Source organism: Dendrobates tinctorius, unplaced genomic scaffold (assembly GCF_039654945.1).
Source record: "Dendrobates tinctorius isolate UK_male_01 unplaced genomic scaffold, ASM3965494v1 ptg000133l, whole genome shotgun sequence".
Lineage (NCBI taxonomy): Eukaryota > Metazoa > Chordata > Amphibia > Anura > Dendrobatidae > Dendrobates > Dendrobates tinctorius.
Genome location: NW_027361801.1, coordinates 18,306,604 through 18,328,111, shown reverse-complemented (window position 1 = coordinate 18,328,111; position 21,508 = coordinate 18,306,604). Strand labels below are relative to the sequence as shown.

At 42.2% G+C, this 21,508-nt stretch overlaps 1 protein-coding gene across 2 annotated transcripts in view; it reads right to left on the bottom strand.

The window, feature by feature from the left end:
* Positions 1-3,513: 3,513 nt before the first annotated feature.
* Positions 3,514-21,508, bottom strand: part of PHF6 (PHD finger protein 6) — a 49,237-nt gene continuing 31,242 nt past the window's right edge. For both annotated transcript variants that reach the window (XM_073543511.1, XM_073543512.1), the window contains exons 7-10: positions 17,890-18,033; positions 9,279-9,383; positions 5,139-5,272; positions 3,514-4,013 (exon numbers count right to left, since the gene is read on the bottom strand). In XM_073543511.1, the coding sequence (XP_073399612.1) occupies positions 3,884-4,013; positions 5,139-5,272; positions 9,279-9,383; positions 17,890-18,033 (513 nt within the window). In that variant the 3' untranslated portion in view covers positions 3,514-3,883. The remainder of the gene's footprint in view (positions 4,014-5,138; positions 5,273-9,278; positions 9,384-17,889; positions 18,034-21,508) is intronic.

Sequence of the window (21,508 nt, the reverse complement as noted above, 5' to 3'; positions counted from 1 at the left end):
CCAACGCCCGAGGCCACACCTCAGCAGAGAATTATGGCTACAACAATCCCACCACCAAATAGTGCTCCTGATAAGATTCCTAACAATTATCCTGGTCAGGAGAGGACAGATACAGAGTGGGGTTCAACAACTTGCTAATGTGGCGGCTACCTGGTCCCTCTGTGCTGACAACCAGCTGGAAACATGAATTCGGCCATACCTAAACGCTGCAGAGAAATAAGGCAATAACTGTTCATATCATTACCTGCTTGGTCAGTTTTTACAGATTGTTCAGGCAATTTCCAGTTAACCAGTTACTAGAAGTTTGGGGAACCCATCATCACAGCTATTAACTTTAGCACAAACTTGGCTTGCCGAAAAATCCCAGATAACTAACACCAATAGGACAATGAAGGGATCATGGTCATATTTCGTAACCTCTCGGAAAAGCCCAACAGCAATGTGATAACGTAGGAATCTAGCATAACCCAACTGCTGTACATGCCAACATCACTGCTGGGGCCAGTGACTGGAGAAAGCGGTCACCTGAATGACCAATGAAGACCTGGTAGGGATCCCTGGACATGTGGCACTGAAGGCAGAGGATTTATAGCCAAGTTATGGCCTTTTTAATGTTATCATATTACGGTGCTGTTAGGCAAGAGTCACCAAATCTCAGAAGACCCCACTTAATGATTCATCCGTCTCACAGTTGTATAGTAGCAGTCGTCCAGCTCTTGTCAGATGCGGGATTTTAGCGGCACTATACCACTTAAAGCAACTTACTGCAAAAGTTTAAACTATGGAAAAAGTAGCACAAATAGGGCCTCATACGACAAATAAGAAGTATCCTTATCAGATTATGCCAACCTGATCAATGATCTTATGTGTTTTTAAGTTGATGTTCAGCAGCTACAGATCCATCGATTTGTCAAAACCAAAGATGAAGATATGGAGAAATTGTGGATACCTCCCACTCTGCCTCCCGGAATTGATGACTTTAATAATCGGCTGTGTTGAAGGGATCCACAATTTCTCCATATCTTCATCCTCAAAAAAGTTTAAACTTGTGACTGGTTCCCCAAATATCAACTTGTTAATTTCAAACCTTACAGTAAAAAGATATGCATCAATCATTGACCGCTTTCTCGCATTATCTAAATTCATAAAGTCTGGTAAATTAGTATTGCCACAATAAAAGGGGATTAGAAAAACACAAGTGACCTTGAGAAACTGCACCACTTCTATGGACCATGTTTGGATTTGCAGCTTGGCTCCATTGCCTTTAATGGGGTTTATCATCAATACATAACCCAGTCTCTATCTGCTCTGTGTTAGCATTTCAGAGAATAACAATTATTACATGGGACTGCCACATTGCAAGACACTGGGCCTATGCAACAGAAGTAAATCCATTACAAGCAGCAGATCATTCAAAGAAACCGATCTTAAAATTGGGACTTAATGACATAATCCTAAAGCCAGTCTTCGTTTTTTTTTTTTTTTTTAATACAATGATTTCATATGATTGATCCATGACAGCGTGGCACATGATATAGAATATCAGCTAAATGACATTCGCAGACACCCACCATTCGGCGAGGACTCCTGGAAAAGAAAGGGCTTGCTGGAGTGCTACAAATATACAGGTAGTTTTGACAATTCCAAAACGAATGTGATCAGAACAGGGTTTCCAGTTTTCTGTACAGAACGCTCCATAGCTGTATACAAAAAGCTACAAACATCTTCTATTTCATCATCTTTACAGCAAGTGGGGGTTTAAAAAAAAACAAAAAAACTTTATTGGCTAAAAATCTGTCCTGATAGTGTTGTGCTTACATAGATGCAGCGATTGAGACGCTGACTAAGGGCATGTTCACGGTATCTGACAAAAAAAAAAAAAAAGTCACGTGCATTAATAAGACTTCATGAATGTGACGGGTGGGTGCAGCCATGCCAGAAACCAGATGCCCCCGTATTTTCATATAAGTACACACAAAAGTTTTAGGCTGTGTTCACACACAGCGTTTTTTTTAGCGGTTTTTACCGCGGTTTTCACTATAAAACCGCTAAAAATAAGCTGCACCGTCATTTTTATGCATTTTGCACTTTGTGTGCACATTGATGCGTTTTTTACCGCGAAAAAACCGCATCGCGGTAAAAACCGCAGCATGCACATTAATTTTGCGTTTTTTTTCCGCGGTTTAGGCTTCTCCCATGCTTTTAGAAACCGCTGCGGTAAAAAACGCATCAAAAACGCACAAAAACCGCCGCGGAAAAATAGGTGCGGTTTCTGGGAAGGGATTCAGGTTTTTGTGCAGAAATTTTCTGCAACGTGTGCACTTACCCTTAGCGCTATTCAAAGAGTTTTATGCCATTTGCAACAAGTGCTTAAAAGAAATGCCGTACATACTTTTTCTGCTGGGAAGATGCTCAATATGAGTCAATGGGAAGACTAAAGACGCCAAAGGCATTTTTTTCAGCATTTTGTCACCATTTTTGTTCTTAAAAATAAAATCACATTAGCTTTTTCTTCATTGTTAAATCTAAAAATTGTCTGGTTAATGCCAGTAAGAGAATGCTGAGCAGTTTTCTGCTTGAAAAACAGATATTTTTGACCGCTGAAAAAACATGTGTTGTGTCACACCCTTACTATGGCAGCACATGATCAGGACAGACAACCTACACTGATACACAGGATATGTTCATTTGGGTTTACCAACATTTCTGGACTGAACACCCATCCCATATGTATGAATACATTTCTACAAAACAATCAAATGCATGGGGGAGGGTGGAATCACAGAAACGGCAGTAATAAGTCTATCAGAAGGGAACATACCATTTACAGGCACAGTTCAGACTGGGGTAATTTCAGGCCAGGTCTGCACATGGATCAAGGCACGTTAAGGGCAAGTCACAGAAGCATCAGATTCCCTGAATGGCCCATCACACACGGATCCGAGTGTGACCAGCGCATAGAGCGACACAGGGAAACATCTGCAGTCTATGGGTGTAGCTGGCCTTCACGTGAGCTCAGCCTTATACTAATATGCAGTCTGCTGTGGGCTGACATTACGGTGGTCTGAACTGGACCTTAAGGCAACGCTCCCACAATGGGCTTTTGATGTTGCAGAATTTCTGCACCCATTAAGTAAAATATATTGTTACTTGCATTTTTCATAAATATGCAGTGTAAAAGAACTCATTGTAGGAACATAGCCTAATGGCAGACTTTGATTAGCTTGCAGCTTAAAGAGATTTTTCCTAGAAATATTAAAACAGACAGCCCTAGTGTCTGATAATACACCGTGTATTTATGATGGGACATAGACATGTACAATATTGCTGTACCAAACCATAAAAGTGCCATACTGAATGGACACAATGCATATAAAATGTATTTTTGATCACTTGTACAGGCTGGAATGCCAAGGAACCAGGGACATTGGTATAAAAAAAAAAAAAAAAAAAAAAAAAAATTGAATGAAAGGATGGAGAAAAAAAACAAAAAAAAAAAACAAACTACCGACATTGGGAGGGGGCAAACATTTCATTTATTCGCTGCCGCATTGTAAGCAAAATACCTTGTAAGAGACTTCCAGCCAGGTTCCATCCTGAGCGCAGAAATTAAAACTATAAAAAAAATAAAATAAAAAACACAAAAACAGCATATAGGAGAAAAAAAATCCTGCCCAAAGAGTCTTGGGTGGGTTAATGAAAAATCATTACCCAAACACAGTTTTGGTTGATATGAAAAATTTACACCAGAATTTTTTTTTTTTTTCTTTACAAGCTTCACTAAAATGCAACTTAAAATAATATGTCCAGCATTCCCCCATCACTAATGTGTGGCGCGCAGCCATGCTTCTGGCACATCCATCAGATTTAAGTTGCTTTGCTCTTAATTTCCATTGACCTGCGGCGGATTGTTATTGCCTTGTACGTCGGCCGCGTTCCCTTTGCTCCGGCTTTCACGTTCTTCATCCTCTTCATCTCGCTCATCATTCCCGCTATGATTTTTACAATACAGCCTGAGAAATACAAGGATATAGTGACAGATTATAGCATGAAAGGGTATCCATGTTACACAGACAGCTTTACCAGCGATCAGCACAGCGATGCCAAGCGCCCGGCATCGCTGGCCATCCTGTAAAAAATAGAATCAAAATAAAAAATATAGTTATTCTCACCTTCATCAGCAAGCGGCCCCCTGCCGGTATCGCTGATCGCTGCAAGAAACCTCTGGACTTTTCTTTGGTCGCTGGTCTCCTGCTGGCCAGCACGCATCGCTGTGTGTGACAGACGGGAGACCAGCGATCAGGTGTAAAAAATAATAAAAAAAAAATAAAAAATATAGTTATTCTCACCTTCCGATGTCCCGTTCAGCCATCCGGCCTCTCTCCACGCTCCGGTCCCAGTGATCCTTTGCATGAATGACCGCGAGATGTCACAGTCTCGCGGGATAACAAAGTCTCGCGGTCATTCGTGCAAAGGATCACTGGGACCGGAGCGTGGAGAGAGGCGGGATGGCTGAACGGGACATCGGAAGGTGAGAATAACTATATTTTTTATTTTTTTTTATTATTTTTTACACCTGATCGCTGGTCTCCCGTCTGTCACACACAGCGATGCGTGCTGGCCAGCAGGAGACCAGCGACCAAAGAAAAGTCCAGAGGTTTCTTGCAGCGATCAGCGATACCGGCAGGGGGCCGCTTGCTGATCGCTGTCACACACAGCAATCTCGCTGGTGAGATCGCTGTTACGTCACAAAAGTTGTGACTCAGCAGCGATCTCGCTACCGAGATTGCTTAGTGAGACGGGGCCTTTAGGCCATGCTCAACACATTTTGGAAACTTTCCTCTGTTGATTAAGTCACAAATATGGGAAAAATAAATAACAGGCAGAATGTTTGAGATGGATTTGAAAAACCTTACATTGTATAGTAAATCGCTATAGTGAAATCCACACCATGGAAAAGTTGCCTTAAAAAGGAGTGTTCTCCGAGTTGCCGCAGTGTTTCAGAGGGTAACATACAAGGATGCAATAAGAGCCAGGCTCAGATTCATCCCGCACGTGTTTCGGGCAGCATGAATCAGCCGTCAGAGTACCTTTAACGGTCATTAACATTGCACTTTGGCAGACAGTCAAACTCTTACTTGTAAATTCCTCGTGACATGTTCTCGATGTATTTGGCTTTATCTTGTACGCCACAATGATAATGATAAGTTTTCACACAGGCCTTGATCTCACATCCAATGGTTGCACCTAGAAGGCCACATAACGTACACTTCTACATAGACATGAAAAAGAAAACCATGTGAAAAAAAATAAAATTAATACAGCAGGTCATTTAATAAGAGAAGAGGAAAAGCATGTACAAAAACATCCTGTAATAAATGACACTGAAATCTTTACATTCAAAGCAATAAACAATGATTGAAAATTGTTTTACTGAAAGGATTTGTCCCATCATAACGTATTGGGGACTGAGGGCCCAACGATCAGAAACTTGTCACCTATCCTGTGGATAGTCAGATGGCCCTTTTAAAATGCTGTTCCATGAAGATGATGTTTTACCACCTATTGCTGTGAGGACCCCACAATCTATAGAATTAGGTTCCTTCCCATTGCAAGGATGCAACAAATGTAGTGGTAGTCACTGCACATGTCCTGCTGCTCCATTTAATGGCCGCAGGCTGCCCGTTAGATACTGACTGGATGCATGCAATACCACCACACCAAGAAAACTCCTTATTACACTTGTCCAGTGAGAAGGAATGGGGTCTCAGGATCTAGTGATCGGATAGAGTCCCAGCCATGGAGCGCCAAGTAATCAGACAGCAGATAAAGTAATAAAAGTCCTTAATATGACTTAAGGAAGTGTTCTATGTTTGAGGTAGTCACTGTGACTGGAAGTGGTCAGGATTCCCCAAACTACCATATCAGGAGGGCGGTCATGTAAACGCCAGTATGAGATTTCCACCCGCTCATCTGACAAACACAGAAGTAAATGAGAATCTGGCCAGCAGGTGACTGCCCACATATGGATCACATCCTGCCAGTCATCGATCTGGTAATCGAGGGAAATCCTAGAATGATGTCAGGATTTGCTAACCTGCCGCCCCAAAGTGACTACAGGATTTCCCCTCAAGGCCAGAAGAACCCTTTAAGATTTGATAACTATGCCTAAAAGACTGTTTTACTTTGTCTCCTTTTTCAAGAAGAATAAAATATTACAAATTCAGCGCGATTATGGATGACATTTTTATTTCTGCCCAAATAAAGTGTAAACCGCACAACATGGATCAATATGTAGCACGTGTCAGAGCTGTGAAGTCAGTGTGAAATATTGAATGAAAAAAAAAAAAAACCACCATTAAAGTAGCTCATTGCACAGTTAAGGAAAAGTTTGGCATTTTTTTCAACATAAAACATATGCTCCGTGTCATTTATTATACACTACCGTTCAAAAGTTTGGGGTCACCCAGATAATTGTGTTTTCCATGAAAACTCATACCTATTAATCAAATCAGTTGCCAAATGAATTTAAAAGACATTGACAAGGTTCGAAAATAAGATTTTTATTTGAAATAATAAATTTTCTCCTTCAAACTTTGCTTTCGTCAAAGAATGCTCCCTTTGCAGCAACTCCAGCATTGCAGACCTTTGGCATTCTAGCAGTTAATTTGCTGAGGTAATCCGGAGAAATTTCACCCCATGCTTCCAGAAGCCCCTCCCACAAGTTGGTTTAGCTTCATGGGCACTTTTTGTGTACCATACGGTGAAGCTGCTCCCACAACAGCTCAATGGGGTTAAGATGTGGTGACTGCGCTGGCCACTCCATTACAGACAGAATACCAGCTGCCTGCTTCTTCCCTAAATAGTGCTTGCATAATTTGTAGCTGTGTTTTGGCTCATTGTCCTGTTGTAGCATGAAATTGGCTCCAATCAAGCGCTGTCCACAGGGTATGGCATGGTGTTGCAAAGTGGAGTGATAGCCTTCCTTATTCAAAATCCCTTTTACCTTGTACAAATCTCCCACTTTACAAGCACCAAAGAAACCCCAGACCATCACATTACCTCCACCATGCTTGACAGATGGCATCAGGCACTCTTCCAGCATCTCTTCAGTTCTACGTCTCACAAATCATCTTCTGTGTGATCCAAACACCTCAAACTTGGATTTCTCTGTACATAACACTTTTTTCCAATCTTCCTCTGTCCAATGTCTGTGTTGTTTTGCCCACATTAATCTTTTCCTTTTATTAGCCAGTCTCAGATATGGCTTTTTCTTTGTCCCTCTGCCCTGAAGGCCAGCATCCCGGAGTCGCCTCTTCACTGTAGACGTTGACACTGGTGTTTTGCGTGTACTATTTAATGAAGCTGCCAGTTAAGTACCTGTGAGGAGTCGATTTCTCAAACTACAGACTCTAATGTACTTGTCTTGTTGCTCAGTTGTGCAGCGGGGCCTCCCACTTCTCTTTCTACTCTGGTTAGAGCCTGTTTGTGCTCTCCTCTGAAGGGAGTAGTACACACTGTTGAAGGAAATCTTCAGTTTCTTGGCAATTTCTCACATGTAATAACCTTCATTTCTAAGAACAAGAATAGACTGTCGTGTTTCACATGAAAGAGCTTTATTTTTTCTCAGGGCTGTGGAGTCGGTAAGCCAAACCTGCGACTCCGACTCCTCAATTTCCCTTACACCGACTCCGACTCCAACTCCGACTCCACGACTCCGACTCCCACACATATTGCTTATATTTAAGTGAAAAATTTATTGTAGTACAATGTGAACCTCAGACATGTAATCATTTTTATGATCCAATAATCAAGATATTTAGATAGAACAGAATATATATTGGTGTACTACCCGGTTTTCATTCTTTTTGGTACAGATACGATATGGATAGACAGATATGGATAGATAGCAGATTAGAAATCTGCTCTTACTATTGAAAACATTATCTATTAGCTCAAAAACCTTTCAGGTGATGCAGTTTTTTAAAAAGATGATCTGCTTTTGCAGCTGAAAAACGTATCCTCAAAAAACACAGGAAAAACGCTGTGTGTGAATATAGCCTTAGATCAGGAATAGAACAGCCATTTATAGGACATTTCATAACTTTCCCAAACTCCTATGAAAAGATATTCAGCACATTCTGCATTGAACTACTGTACCCAATTTATTATATATTTTAGGAGTCGGAGTCGGTCCATTTTATACCGACTCCAACTCCACCAAAATGAGCACCGACTCCGACTCCACAGCCCTGTTTTTTCTGCCATTTTGAGAGTTTAATGGAACCAACAAATGTAATGCCCAAGTTCTCAACTAGCTCAAAGGTCCGGTATATAGCGTCTCTAATCAGCCAAACTGCTTTCAGCTGTGCTAACATACTTGCACAAGGGTTTCCAAGGGTATTCTAACCGTCCATTAACCTTCTCAGTTTTTTTTTTTTATTTTTTTTAAATCAGATAAATTTTTATTGCATAACAAAATACAAAAACCTATTCAATCTGTCAACAGTAGACAAGTTATGAATTTTTCAATGTCTTCCCCATTCCTTTCCCCCACCCCCCTTCCCTCTAAAAAGCACATACATAATTATTCAAATAAAAATACACAGTAATGCAGCATAGATCTTCCAAGGTCAGCACCTCTCTGCCCAGGGATTCCATATTGTTTCAAAGATACAAGCCCTTTTCCTTTTAGCGTATATACTCTTTTCTATATCCGTAATGTAGTCAGACTGCCTATAGAATTCCCGCATTGTCGGTGGTTCTTCACTTATCCAACATCTGGCAAACAATTTCCTGGCAATATACAACAGTCTAGCTATTGCTAGTTTATCGCAACTCGATACCCCAATCTCCTCAACATACCCCAAAATACATATCAGAGGGTCCCTTTCAATTCTACAGTTGTAAGTCTTCTTCCACAGTTAGCACACACAAAGTACCATAAGAACACTGGAGTGATGGTTGTTGGAAATGGGCCTCTACACCTATGAAAATATTGCATTACAAACCAGACGTTTGCAGCTAGAATAGACATTTACCACATTAACAATGTATAGATTGTATTTCTGAATCATTTAATGTTAGCTTCATTGGAAAAAACTGTGCTTTTCTTTCAAAAATAAGGAAATTTCTAAGTGACCCTAAACTTTTGAATGGTAGTGTACATGAGCCATTTAGCAGGGTATGGTAAAAGTACGGTAGTCCAAGACTGACGTTTGACTTACAACCTCCACAAAATAGTTATAGTGTACGAGTACAATGCATAAAACAGTTACCATGCGCTTGCCACGTTTCATTTCTTGGATTACAGTTTTTATGTCAAAGTCTCCAACTTCGGCCCTTGAGGTTGTTGTTAGCTGGACGGTACCAGAAGAGAAAAGCTAGGAGGAAAAAAAAAAAAAAAAAAAAAAAAATTCTGTGTTTACTCTAAAAGGACTGCTATTGACCCGCCAATTTAGAAAGGTGTGCAGCACGACTGAAGTCTTTAAACACTGGTGACTTTCACAATGAGTTTTCCCTATGCAATTATCTCCCAGCTTTACAAGCTCACTAGGTTTATTTAAGAAGAGTAACATAATGGTTAAGACTGCAAACATCACAACCATGAGCTATAGACATACAACACGGAAGAGGAGGCCATATACTATATGGCAGCCAACTAACTGGTTAAATCTTAAGTTTATTACTACATGAAAAATATAAACCCAAGCAAACCCAAGAAATGAAACAATAAACTTACATTATGATAACGCCTTAAAGAGAAGCCATAAATCAGAAAATGACTTAGTGGTTAAAATCAGGATTTTTGTTTGTTTTTTTTTGTAAAATTCCACATCACAATCTTTATTAAAACGAAAAACTAGTAATCATGCAATTGTGCCACTGGTCATTGGGGCATTATAGTTGCTTACTTTCAAGAAGAATTTTCAGCAGGCTCCTTATCATCAGAGGCAGAATTAGAATCACAGGTAACACCTCTGTACACAGCTGGTAACAGGTGATACACCAATCAATAGGCACAGCAGAGTGTCTGCACCACCTTCCTGCACTCCTTAGAGGATTCAATACAAAAGCTAGGCTTGTTTGCTACAAGTGTAAAAGAGTTGCCAGATTTCTGTTTATTCTTAATTCAGATTGTGATATGGACAGAAAAATAAGAAAACAGACCCTATCTTGACTGCCCTAAGGAAAAAAAAAAACAAAAAATCAAACTTAAACATTCTATACATCAGAATGCCAGTTTACTGCTGTGTTCAGTTGCAGTGACACATTGCCTGCGCTTGCTCCTTCTTCCGCCATCCCCACCAAGTTCTGTATATACCATCCTTGGCTTTTTACTGCACTAGAGAAGAACCAGCCAGGATCATAAATTAAACTTTTACAGCAGAGTGCGGCTATGATGAAAGAAGCAACAACAGCTACATACACATGGCCACAAGGCAAGCAGTATTACTAAATCTTCAAGGCACCAGCAACATACCGTATATACTCGTGTATAAGCCGATCCATGTATCAGCCGACCCCCTAAATTTGCCACAAAAAAACTGGGAAAACTTATTGACTTGTGTATAAGCCTAGGGTGGAAAATGCAGCCACTACTGGTAAATTTAAAAAATAAAAATAGATACCAATAAAAGTAAAATTAATTGAGACATCAGTAGGTTAAGTGTTTTTGAATATCCATATTGAAACACGCTGCTCCATAGACTACACCCCCATAACCCGCTGCTCCATAGACTACGCCCCCATAACCCGCTGCTCTATAGACTACGCCCCCATAACACGCTGCTCCATAGACTACGCCCCCATAACACGCTGCTCCATAATCATGCCCCCATATATTGCTGCTGCAAGTATTAAAAAAAAAAACCACAAAAAAAAACAACCTCTCGTCGCTGGGGGCCCGGTGTCGGTGTCCTGAGCAAGCGGTGACAGGTTCTGATGTCACGGGGGCTCAGGACCCCGGCACTGGCGATATTTACCACTCCTCGCTCCATGGCTGCGCGTCGCTCTGCCACGTCGTCTGTCCGTGATGTTCAGGCAGAGGGCGCAGCGTGCACTAACGACGTCACCGCGCTCTGACCTGAACATCACAGCCAGAGGACGCAGAGGAGAGGACAGCAGCGCGCAGCGATGGACCGGGTGACAGGTGACTATAGCTCATACTTACCCCCTCCTGGCGCGGTCTCTGCAACCTAGCTTCTCCCGGTCTCCCTTCCTTTCTTCAGCGGTCACGTGGTACCGCTCATTAAAATCATAAATATGTGCATATTGATGACTTTAATGAGCGGTACCATGTGACCGCTGAAGGAAGGAGCCCGAGACCGGGAGAAGCAGGGGGGCTGCAGAGACCGCGCCAGGATGGGGTAAGGGCCCCGTCACACATAGCGACTCACCAGCGATCACGACAACGATATGACCTTGTCAGGATCGCTGGTGTGTCGCTACATGACCGCTGGTGAGCTGCCAAACAAGCAGATCTCAGCAGTGATCAGGACAGCGACACGTGAGTAACAAGCAACGCACGTCGCTTAGTTACCCGCAGTGTACATTAAGATACCAGCGCGCTGGTGCAGGGAGCTGGTAACCAAGGTAAACATCGGGTTTCTAAGCGCCGCGCGGCGCTTAGAAACCCGATGTTTACCCTGATTACCAGCTCGCTGATCTCCCACCTGCCACACGCAGCGATCCGTGCTGGCCAGCGATCAAAAAAAATGTCCAGGCCATTCCAGCACGATCAGCGATACCCAGCAGGGGGGGCGGTCGCTGATGAATGTCACACACATCGATCTCGCTGGCGAGATCGCTGTTGCGTCACAAAACTTAAGACTCGCTAGCGAGATCGCTGTGTGTGACGGGGGCTTAAGTATGATCTGACACCCCCGCCGACCCCCTGGTATAAGACTAGCGTATAAGCAGAGAGGGGGACTTTCAGCCCAAAAGAATGGACTGAAAATCTCGGCTTATACACGAGTATATATGGTAATTTATTTTATAAAAGATTTTTAGATTAGCAGTAACTTTTAAAAGGTCAAAAATACTATTTTCTTCATAAGTAAATAAGATGGCTGCAAAACACCCTAAGGCTAGGTTCACATTGCGTTAGGGCACCTGTTTAACGCTAATGTCACTTTTGTGCAATTTAGCGCCATAGCGCCAACGGTATGCGTTAACGCATGGTAGCACTACGGTACCAAGCGCTACCATGCGTTAGCCCATACAATCCTATGCACAGCGAACGGGCCCGTTCGCTGTGCGTTATTGCCAACGCACCCATAAACGCTGCAAGCAGCGTTCGAGGGTGCGTTAGGAAATAACGCATATTTGAGGGGAAAAAATGCTTTTCGTGTTATTCAACCTCGTATCACACTTTATCACGAATAGACTTAGCACTGGGTAATAGGGGCATGGACAGAATGGTTGGGACGGTGGAATACTTACAGAGACTTATCTCCGATCACAGGGCAGTTGTGGTTAGTCTGAGAGTGGGAATGGGGAAAGGGAAGAGAGCAGGGGGGACAATCCACCCGGAATGTCTCAAATGTTTAAACATGGGAACTATTAAAAATGATATTGTTGAGTTTTTTCAGTTAAACGAAGGTACTGCGGATCCACTTATAGTATGGGATACCATGAAAGCTTACTTGCGGGGATTATTCATACGAGATATCTCGAGGCAGAAGACACGAACGAGGCAAGTAAATCAGGAGGCAGCAGATAGGCTCAGCAGAGCAGAGGAGGAAATGATAGTAAGACCTAATACCGACACCCAAAACGCATTAAAAGAAGCACAAGAGGAAGTAAGTAAGTTGTACCTACAGGGGATAGATAAGAAAAGGGCATTCCAAAAAGCATTGTTCTATGAAGAGGGGGAAAAGGTGGGACACTTATTATCAGTGATTACTACAGCGCAGAAACAACCCTCACAAATATACAAAATTGTCACTAGAGATGGGGCAGTCCATAAGGATACTACCGAGATTTTGGATTGTTTTAAGGAATACTATGTAGAACTGTATACTTCGGAATTGAGGGCCTCGGATCTGGAGATGGATAGATATTTACAAGAGATAGAATTACCTAAGTTAGATGATATTGATAAACAAAACTTGGAAGAATTATTTACTGTGGAAGAGGTAGAGAAGGCTATCCTATCATTAACAAATGACAGATCACCTGGATCTGACGGGATCCCAGGAGAAGTGTACAAAGAGTTAATAGGAATTGTAGCACCCAAACTTAAGCATGTATTTGAGGTAGCAGTGGAGAAAGGGGTATTGCCAAGATCTATGAGGGAGGCTGCAATCGTGGTGATTCCTAAGGAAGGGAAGGATGCCTCATCCGTAGAATCCTATAGACCAATCTCATTATTGACATCAGATGTTAAAATACTAGCCAAAATGTTGGCGATAAGAATGTCTAGAGTTGTCCCAAAATTGATACATCCAGACCAATCAGGGTTCTTACAAAATAGATCCACCGCCATTAACCTGCGAAGACTTTTTTTAAATATTCAAATCCCAGCAGATAACAGGGGGGAAAGGGTGGTGGTCTCATTGGATGCACGAAAGGCATTTGATAGGGTAGAGTGGAAGTATTTATGGGCAGTACTGAAATGCATGGGATTTGGGCATAGATTTATCTCCTGGGTTAAGTTACTGTATGTAGACCCCAAAGGATTTATTAGGATTAATGGGGAGACTTCGGAGGCATTTGGGTTGTTCAGAGGAACTCGTCAGGGATGTCCATTGTCGCCGTTATTGTTTGCTGTAGCGATGGAACCGTTAGCGATTAAAATTCGTAATTCCAAGGAACTACAAGGCTTTAGATATGGGGAATTGGAGGAAAAGATCGCCCTATACGCGGACGATATACTCCTGTTCTTAAAAGACGGCGGAAAAGCACTGACTGAGGTCATGGGCCTTATAGGGAAATTTGGACACTTTTCCGGATTGAGAATTAATTGGGACAAGTCATGTATCATGGGGGTTGATAGAGAGCTGGGAGTTCGAGATGAGGGGGGGATAGCTGGACACTTGAAAGTAGTTAAGGAATTTAAATACCTCGGAATATGGGTATCTATGCCTGTGTCTAGATTTCTTGAACTAAACTTGGACCCATTACTAGTTAAATTTAAAGTTAAGATGACAGCATGGTGTAAGCTAGTACTATCAACAGTGGGGAGGACAAATTTAATTAAAATGATTATGATGCCTCAGTTGATGTACGTCCTTCATAATGCCCCGGTTTGGATCCCAAAGAAAAAATTTTACAAAATTAACACCATTTTTAGGGAATTGATTTGGGGGAAAAAGCAAGCAAAAATTAAATTGGAAATACTGCAAAGGGGGAAGGAAGAGGGTGGGTTGGCGGCACCAAATCCATGGATATACTTTGTAGCAACACAGGGGCAGCACTTTAGGGGCTGGAGAGACGAGGGGAACTTGAGCGTTATGGGGAGAGTTTTGGCCCAAATGACCAACAAGAGAACACTGGTACAGAGTCTAGAAGCAGGAAACTTCGGGAGATTAGGGAAGGACATGCCCACATTTGGACTAATGCACAAAATATGGCAGCATATCAAAATTCTTAGAAAAGTTGAGGAATTGACGACATACACACCTATCTGGGATAATGTGAACCTTTCTGAACTATACAAACTGCGGGACTTTATTGATTGGGAGAGGAGAGGTTTGCAATATGTGTGGCAACTATTGGAAGGGTCTGAGATCAAGTCTTTTACTGTTTTAAAAGAAGAGTTTGGACTCCCATGTAGTGGGGAATTTCGATATTTTGGTCTCAGGCATGCATTTCAAGCGCAGAAACAGATAATGACTATGACGGTACAGAGGGATGTGGTATTGGATTTTGTGTGTGCGTCCGGGGGTACGAGAGGTGTTATTTCTACCATCTATAGAGACTTATTATATTCTTACTTGGCTGGGTCTCCCTTAACAGTAAAATCTAAATGGGAGAGAGAAGTGGGGGAAATAGTAGATGACACTTGGGAGTCTATTTTAGAGTATATACCTAAACTCTCTTTGAGTGAGCCAGGTAGGATATCGCAACTATATATTGTACATAGAACATATAAGACTCCAGAACTTATGAGAAAAATGGGCTTGAGGGATAATGCGGAATGTCCAAGATGTGGATTTGAACCTGCGGGAATGCTTCATATGCTTTGGTCTTGTCCACGACTATCATCATACTGGGAGGAGGTTATAGGGCTTGTTGAGAAGATATACCGATGTGTTATAGGAAGGGACCCGGTAACGTGTGTGTTGGGGTATGTGGAGGAGGTGTCGGTGGGGAATGCCTATAAGTCCATCATAGCAAAACTCATATATTGCCCGTAAGCTGATAGCTCAAAAATGGATCGATGCTGAACCCCCAATGGTTGGGGAGTTTGTTACTCGTGTGACTAATGTAATCAGATTAGAGGAGAGAATTTATAGAAGGCGACATACGGAAGTTCACTTTGAAAAACTCTGGGCCATGTGGTTACAGTGGAGACAATCACATTGAGAAAGTCTGTATTGCAGCTGGGAAGGGGGGTGGTTGGGTTAGTTTATCTTCTTGACGGGGAGGAAATTGAATGTCGTGTAAATTTCTATATGCAATGGAAATGATTTGAAAGATGTGCTTGAATGTAATTATAACGACATTTGAATATAATAAAAATCTTTGGTTTAAAAAGGAAATAACGCATATTTGCTAACGCATATTTGCTAACGCATGCCAATTTCGGCATGTGTTATTTGCATTGTGGTCAATGGGTGCGCTAACGTATCCGTTGGTTAGCGTTAACGGCGCTAAAGGATAGCGCTAGTGGATTCACCCTAACGCAATGTGAACCCAGCCTTAATGCCATGGTTCTTGTGCAGTAGCAATGCAGTTTTCTGCTGCACTGTTACAGCCTGACACATACTCCAGATTAACAAACAAACAAACAAAAAAAAAAAAAAGAAAGAAAACAAATACAAAATTGATATTTATAAAAAATGACTAGCAACTGTGTTCTTGATTTAAAAAAACCCACCATGGTTACTTACCGGTAGCCGGTTTTTCCGGAACCCATGACAGCACACCTGAGAGAGGGATCCGCCCCGCCAGGACCCTACTGAAACATAAGGGGCGGCACCTCTCCCCTGCTTCAGTTCGGTTATAGAGCATTGAGAGGACTTCCCGGTTAGTAACATGTTTATCCGACACCACATCACACAAATACACCCTATTAAAGTGCACACCCATAAGGTGAAAAGGGGGGGTATATACGGGTGCTGTCATGGGTTTCGGAAAAACCGGCTACCGGTAAGTAACCATGGTGGTTCTCCCTTCACCCATGACAGCACACCTGAGAGATTTTTGGAGACTTCGAAACACCTTAGGGTGGGACCACCATTTGCAGTACCCTTCTACCAAAGGTTAAGTCAGCAGAGGAGGATAAATTTAATCTATAGTGCTTAAAAAAGGTTGATGGTGAGGCCCAGGTAGCGGCATTACAGATTTGCTCAATCGATACCTCTGCCTTTTCAGCCCAGGAGGTTGCCACGGCTCTGGTTGGGTGAGCCTTGATGCAGTCAGGAATCGGAACGCCACTAGCTGAGTAGGCTACACTAATGGCCTCCCTAATCCATCTGGCAATAGTCCCTTTTGATACTCCATAGCCCTTCCTGGCACCCTGGAAGGCTACAAATAGGGACTGGGACCTCCTCCACTGGCTAGTCACTGATATATACTCTAAGAGGGCTCTTTTAACATATAGTTTGTGGAATTTCTCCTCTACCGGATTTTTTGGATTCTCACAGAAGGATGGGAGAACAATTTCCTGGCTACGGTGGAAATCAGATACAACTTTCGGTAAATAAGCAGGGTCTGTTTTTAGGACAACTCTGTCCTGGTATACCTGGGTATAAGGTGGATTAACTGAGAGGGCCTGTAAGTCACTTACTCTACGGGCCGATGTAAGGGCCTCTAAAATAATGGTCTTTAGGGTGAGATATTTTACTGGCAGTTGGTGAACCGGTTCAAATGGCTCTTTCGTGAGAGCTTCTAATACGAGGTTTAAATCCCACGGAGCTATTCTTGGTAATGGAATTGGTCTAGACCTCTGGCAGGATTTAATAAATCTGGCTACCCATCTGTTTGCTAGTTTGCAGTTATATAGAGCGTCTAGTGCTGAAACCTGTACTTTAAGGGTATTTACCGCTAGGCCCAGCTGCAGTCCTTCCTGTAAGAATTCTAAGATGATTTTGATCGGGCTGTCAGACTTGGATCCCGATCCAGGACAGGAACCCAACTGAAGCGGGGGAGAGGTGCCGCCCCTTTTGTTTCAGTAGGTTCCTGACCTGGTGGGGCGGATCCCTCACTCAGGTGTGTGGTAATGGGTGAAGGGAAAACTTGCATTAATTTTTTCATGTCACATTCCAAGCCCCAAAGAGCCACAGCAAAGCTTTTAGCAGCAGAAAATAAATAAACCTGACCCAAGAGCAGAAATCTAAAGTATTCAGAAGGGATGACCAAATGTGCTTGGATAAGGCGTTATCTGATCATGCTTGGGTGATACCGTCCCTCCATGTGTTGTGGCTGTCAAACAGTTGCGAGACTTGCAGCCACGGGGTCTTGAACATATTATTTGAGTACGCTTAAGTCACTCAGCTAGCACCAGAGCATGATCTGATAATGCCTTATTCGTGCACGTTCACTCGTCACTAGTATTCAGCCTTAGGATAAAAAAAAAAAAAAAAAAAAGTTACAGTACAGTGTAAAAATCACAGCACTGCAAGAAACCAAACAGCTTCTGCAAAGTGTAATAGAACAGATGAGAGATGACTTTTCTGCTCCACCACGAGAACACTCAGATACTGCAGTCGGGATACTCACCATGCACTTGTAGTGAGCTGCTGCTTTTTTTGCATTAAATATATGAAGCTTTCCTCGCGTTTCATTTTCTTCATCACCAGCATGACAGAAACCACATTTCGGTCTACTGTCACTAGGGCTGCTTCTGTGGGGTGACCTGTCCCTCTGTAGGAAAGGAAAAAAAACCCACACATTTAGATGTTTTGTTTTTTTTTTTTTTTGCACTTGTAACATATGTGACAGCAATGAGTAAAGGTTTTTCTTGTGTTTTCCACTTGGGGGGACAAAGACTTATGGCTGCTGCTACTATGAGGCAGATATGATGTAAACCCCAGCTAATGAGCTGCACAGTTTCTATCTAGTGAAGAAGAGGGACATATTATTAAAGAGCAAATACACTAGCCAATAAGGCCACTTTTGGATATCCGCAGGTGGGCTGTGAAAAACTTTTATAACCATAACAGAACGGCATAACTGTAGTAAGAAAATCACTGGGTGGGTGCTGTGCAGGGTTGTGGAGTCAGAGTTATGGAGTTGGAGCCCATTTTGGTGGAGTCGGAGTCATGGAAATGGAGGAGTCGGAGGTTTGGCTTACCAACTCCACAGCCCTGGTGCCGTGTGGCCTCTAGACTGTACGAAAGAAGGCATTTCCTTTTAACAAAAAAACTCTCATTTGTGCCATTGGGGAGACACAGGATGGAAAGTTCCAAAAAGGGTCTGTAGGGATGGGACAACAAAGGAGAAGGTTGCAGAGTTTATTGAAAAATAAGCATCCTGTAAATATGGTAGAAGAGTGAACAACCAACCAAAAAGGCTGCACTGCTCACCTGTGGGGCAGTGGATGTGTCGCCCCCAGATTCACAATCACACGGAAGGGTGGCACTTTGCCCTTTGAGTGATGAGCAACATCTACAGCTAACCAAATAGAGCAGGATACCAGAAAGACCCCAAATGGATCTCTCTTGGGGAAAAAAAAAAAAAATAAAGCGTCCACCCAAAAGAGGTGGCTCGAGAGCCAAAGTCCGGACTGTATCCAAAATGAACCATTTCCTCGCTTGGGAAAAGGAGAAGCAAAAGGCAGGCAACATGGCATCTTCATTAAGGTGGAATGTGGCTTCTACTTTTGGCAAGGATGATATCTGCAGAACGACCTTATGCTGATAGAAATCTATGGAAGGAGACCAAGGCCTCTCATACACCGACTCAAGTTGATGAAAATGAATTATTCAAGCCTGAACAATCATTGACAGAGGACGGACTTGTAAAGGAACGCTTTTCATGTGAAACATCTTGCGCTGCACTAAAGACTATTTGTCCATGAACGATATTTTGTTGAAAGAATATTTCCAGAAAAAGATTGTTGCAGAGTTTTCAATAAACATTTGAGTAGGCTAAATAACTAATGTGCAATATGGAATGGAAAGAAAAAGTGGCGTCTCAGTGTTAGGATTGCTCAACCAGCAACAAACTTGAACCCCTACATGCCATGGCCATTTTCCCTCTTCCAAGAGCCATAACTTAAGATCTTCATCAATATAACCAAACGAGAGCTTGTTTTTTATTGTACTTTTGAGTGACACCATTGATTTTAACATCTAGTGTACTAGAAAAAAAAAAAAAAAATTCAGGTGCGATGAACTAAAGATAAATGCAATGTCACAATTGCCTTTTGTTTTTTTATTTATTTACCATGTCCACTAGATGCTAACACTGATCGGACAACATGGTTCTTCAGATAAGTACAAGTGCATAGATACTTTTTCTATTTAATTGGTGGGGGGGGGGGGGGGGGGGGGGGGGGGAATTGGGAAATTAGTATGATTTTTTTTTTTTTCGGTTTGACCGAAAGGAGATACAGGCCTGATATACAGCATTCTATAAAGCTGTATACCTGCCCCAAACCTGATCTGTAAGACAAGAAAAAGACCTTTTATTATACTCAACTGTGGGACGGTCTGGTTCGAGGGGTGTCGATGGTGTTGGTCCGGCGCCTCCCTTCTTCCTAAGATGCTGTTTTTCTTGCTTCATGTGAATGACGAGCTCCCACATCATCCACAGACTCCCTGGCATGGTGCAGGCGTACTTCTCTGCTCTGACTTCAGCGCGCAGGCGCCAGGAAAAGTCAAAGAGCCCCAGCACATACACACTGCAGTACTTTACTGCACCTTAGTCAGGGCAGATAAGTATGCCTGTGCAGGATAGCGACGCCGGGAAGACTGTGTGGATGACGTAGGGACATATGATCCACACAATGGAAGGAGGACTGCATCGCAAGAAGATGGGAGGCGCTGGACCAAGGCGATAATAATAATAATAATAATAATAATAATAATAATAATAATAATAATAATAATGTCTTTTTCTTATCTTGCAGGTCAGGTTGGGGGCAAATATACAGCATTAAAGAATGCCGTATACCAGCCCTAAAAACAGGATTTTTTGTTGCTTACTGTAAAATCTATTTCTCAGAGCCTTCATTGGGGGATACAGGAACCATGGGTGTATGCTGCTTGCCACTAGGAGGCTGACACTATGCACAAAGTTAGCTCCTCCTCTGCAGTATACACCCCACCGACTGGGAATTGGGAAATTAGTATGATTTTTTTTTTTTTTTTTTCACCATTTGAGACCTATAATGTTTTCATTTTTTAGGTTATAGTGCTTTGTGAGGGCTTAATTTTTCGAGCCCCGAGCTGATGTATTTTTGATACCATTTTGGTGCAACTACGAGGTTTTCATTGTCTCTAGCTGCATTTTAATACAATGCTGTAGTGAAAACAAAAGTGTGATTCTGGTGTTTCAATTTTTCTAGTTACACTGTTCACCGAACTCATTCATTTTGTATTTTGATAAGAGACATTTCTAGACAACACATCTCTGAATGCATCAACACCAAATGTGTAATTTACACTTTTTTTTTCGTTAAGGAGTGTTCAGCTATGCTCACTTGTCCAGTAATCATCTGAGAATCAATTCAAGACCAGTCCATTGACAAAAGTTATGCAGACTTTTTTTTGCTGAACAAAAAAAAAAAAAAAACATTTCAACGGGATCCCCCTTTTTTTATTTTTCTTAAACCCTAAAATATTTGGAAAACCAAAATCAGTTAATTATCCATCTGCTTTTCTTGCATTTGAAAAGGTCCCCGCTGTTTGCTTACTGAATTAGCTTGAAATGGAACAAAACAGAAAGATAATTTAACGGATCAGTTTTCCATAGACTTCAATGTTAAAGGAAACCAGTCAACAGGTTTGACCGATAGGAGATACAGGCCTGATATACAGCATTCTATAAAGCTGTATACCTGCCCCAAACCTGATCTGTAAGACAAGAAAAAGACCTTTTATTATACTCAACTGTGGGACGGTCTGGTTCGAGGGGTGTCGATGGTGTTGGTCCGGCGCCTCCCTTCTTCCTAAGATGCTGTTTTTCTTGCTTCATGTGAATGACGAGCTCCCACATCATCCACAGACTCCCTGGCATGGTGCAGGCGTACTTCTCTGCTCTGACTTCAGCGCGCAGGCGCCAGGAAAAGTCAAAGAGCCCCAGCACATACACACTGCAGTACTTTACTGCACCTTAGTCAGGGCAGATAAGTATGCCTGTGCAGGATAGCGACGCCGGGAAGACTGTGTGGATG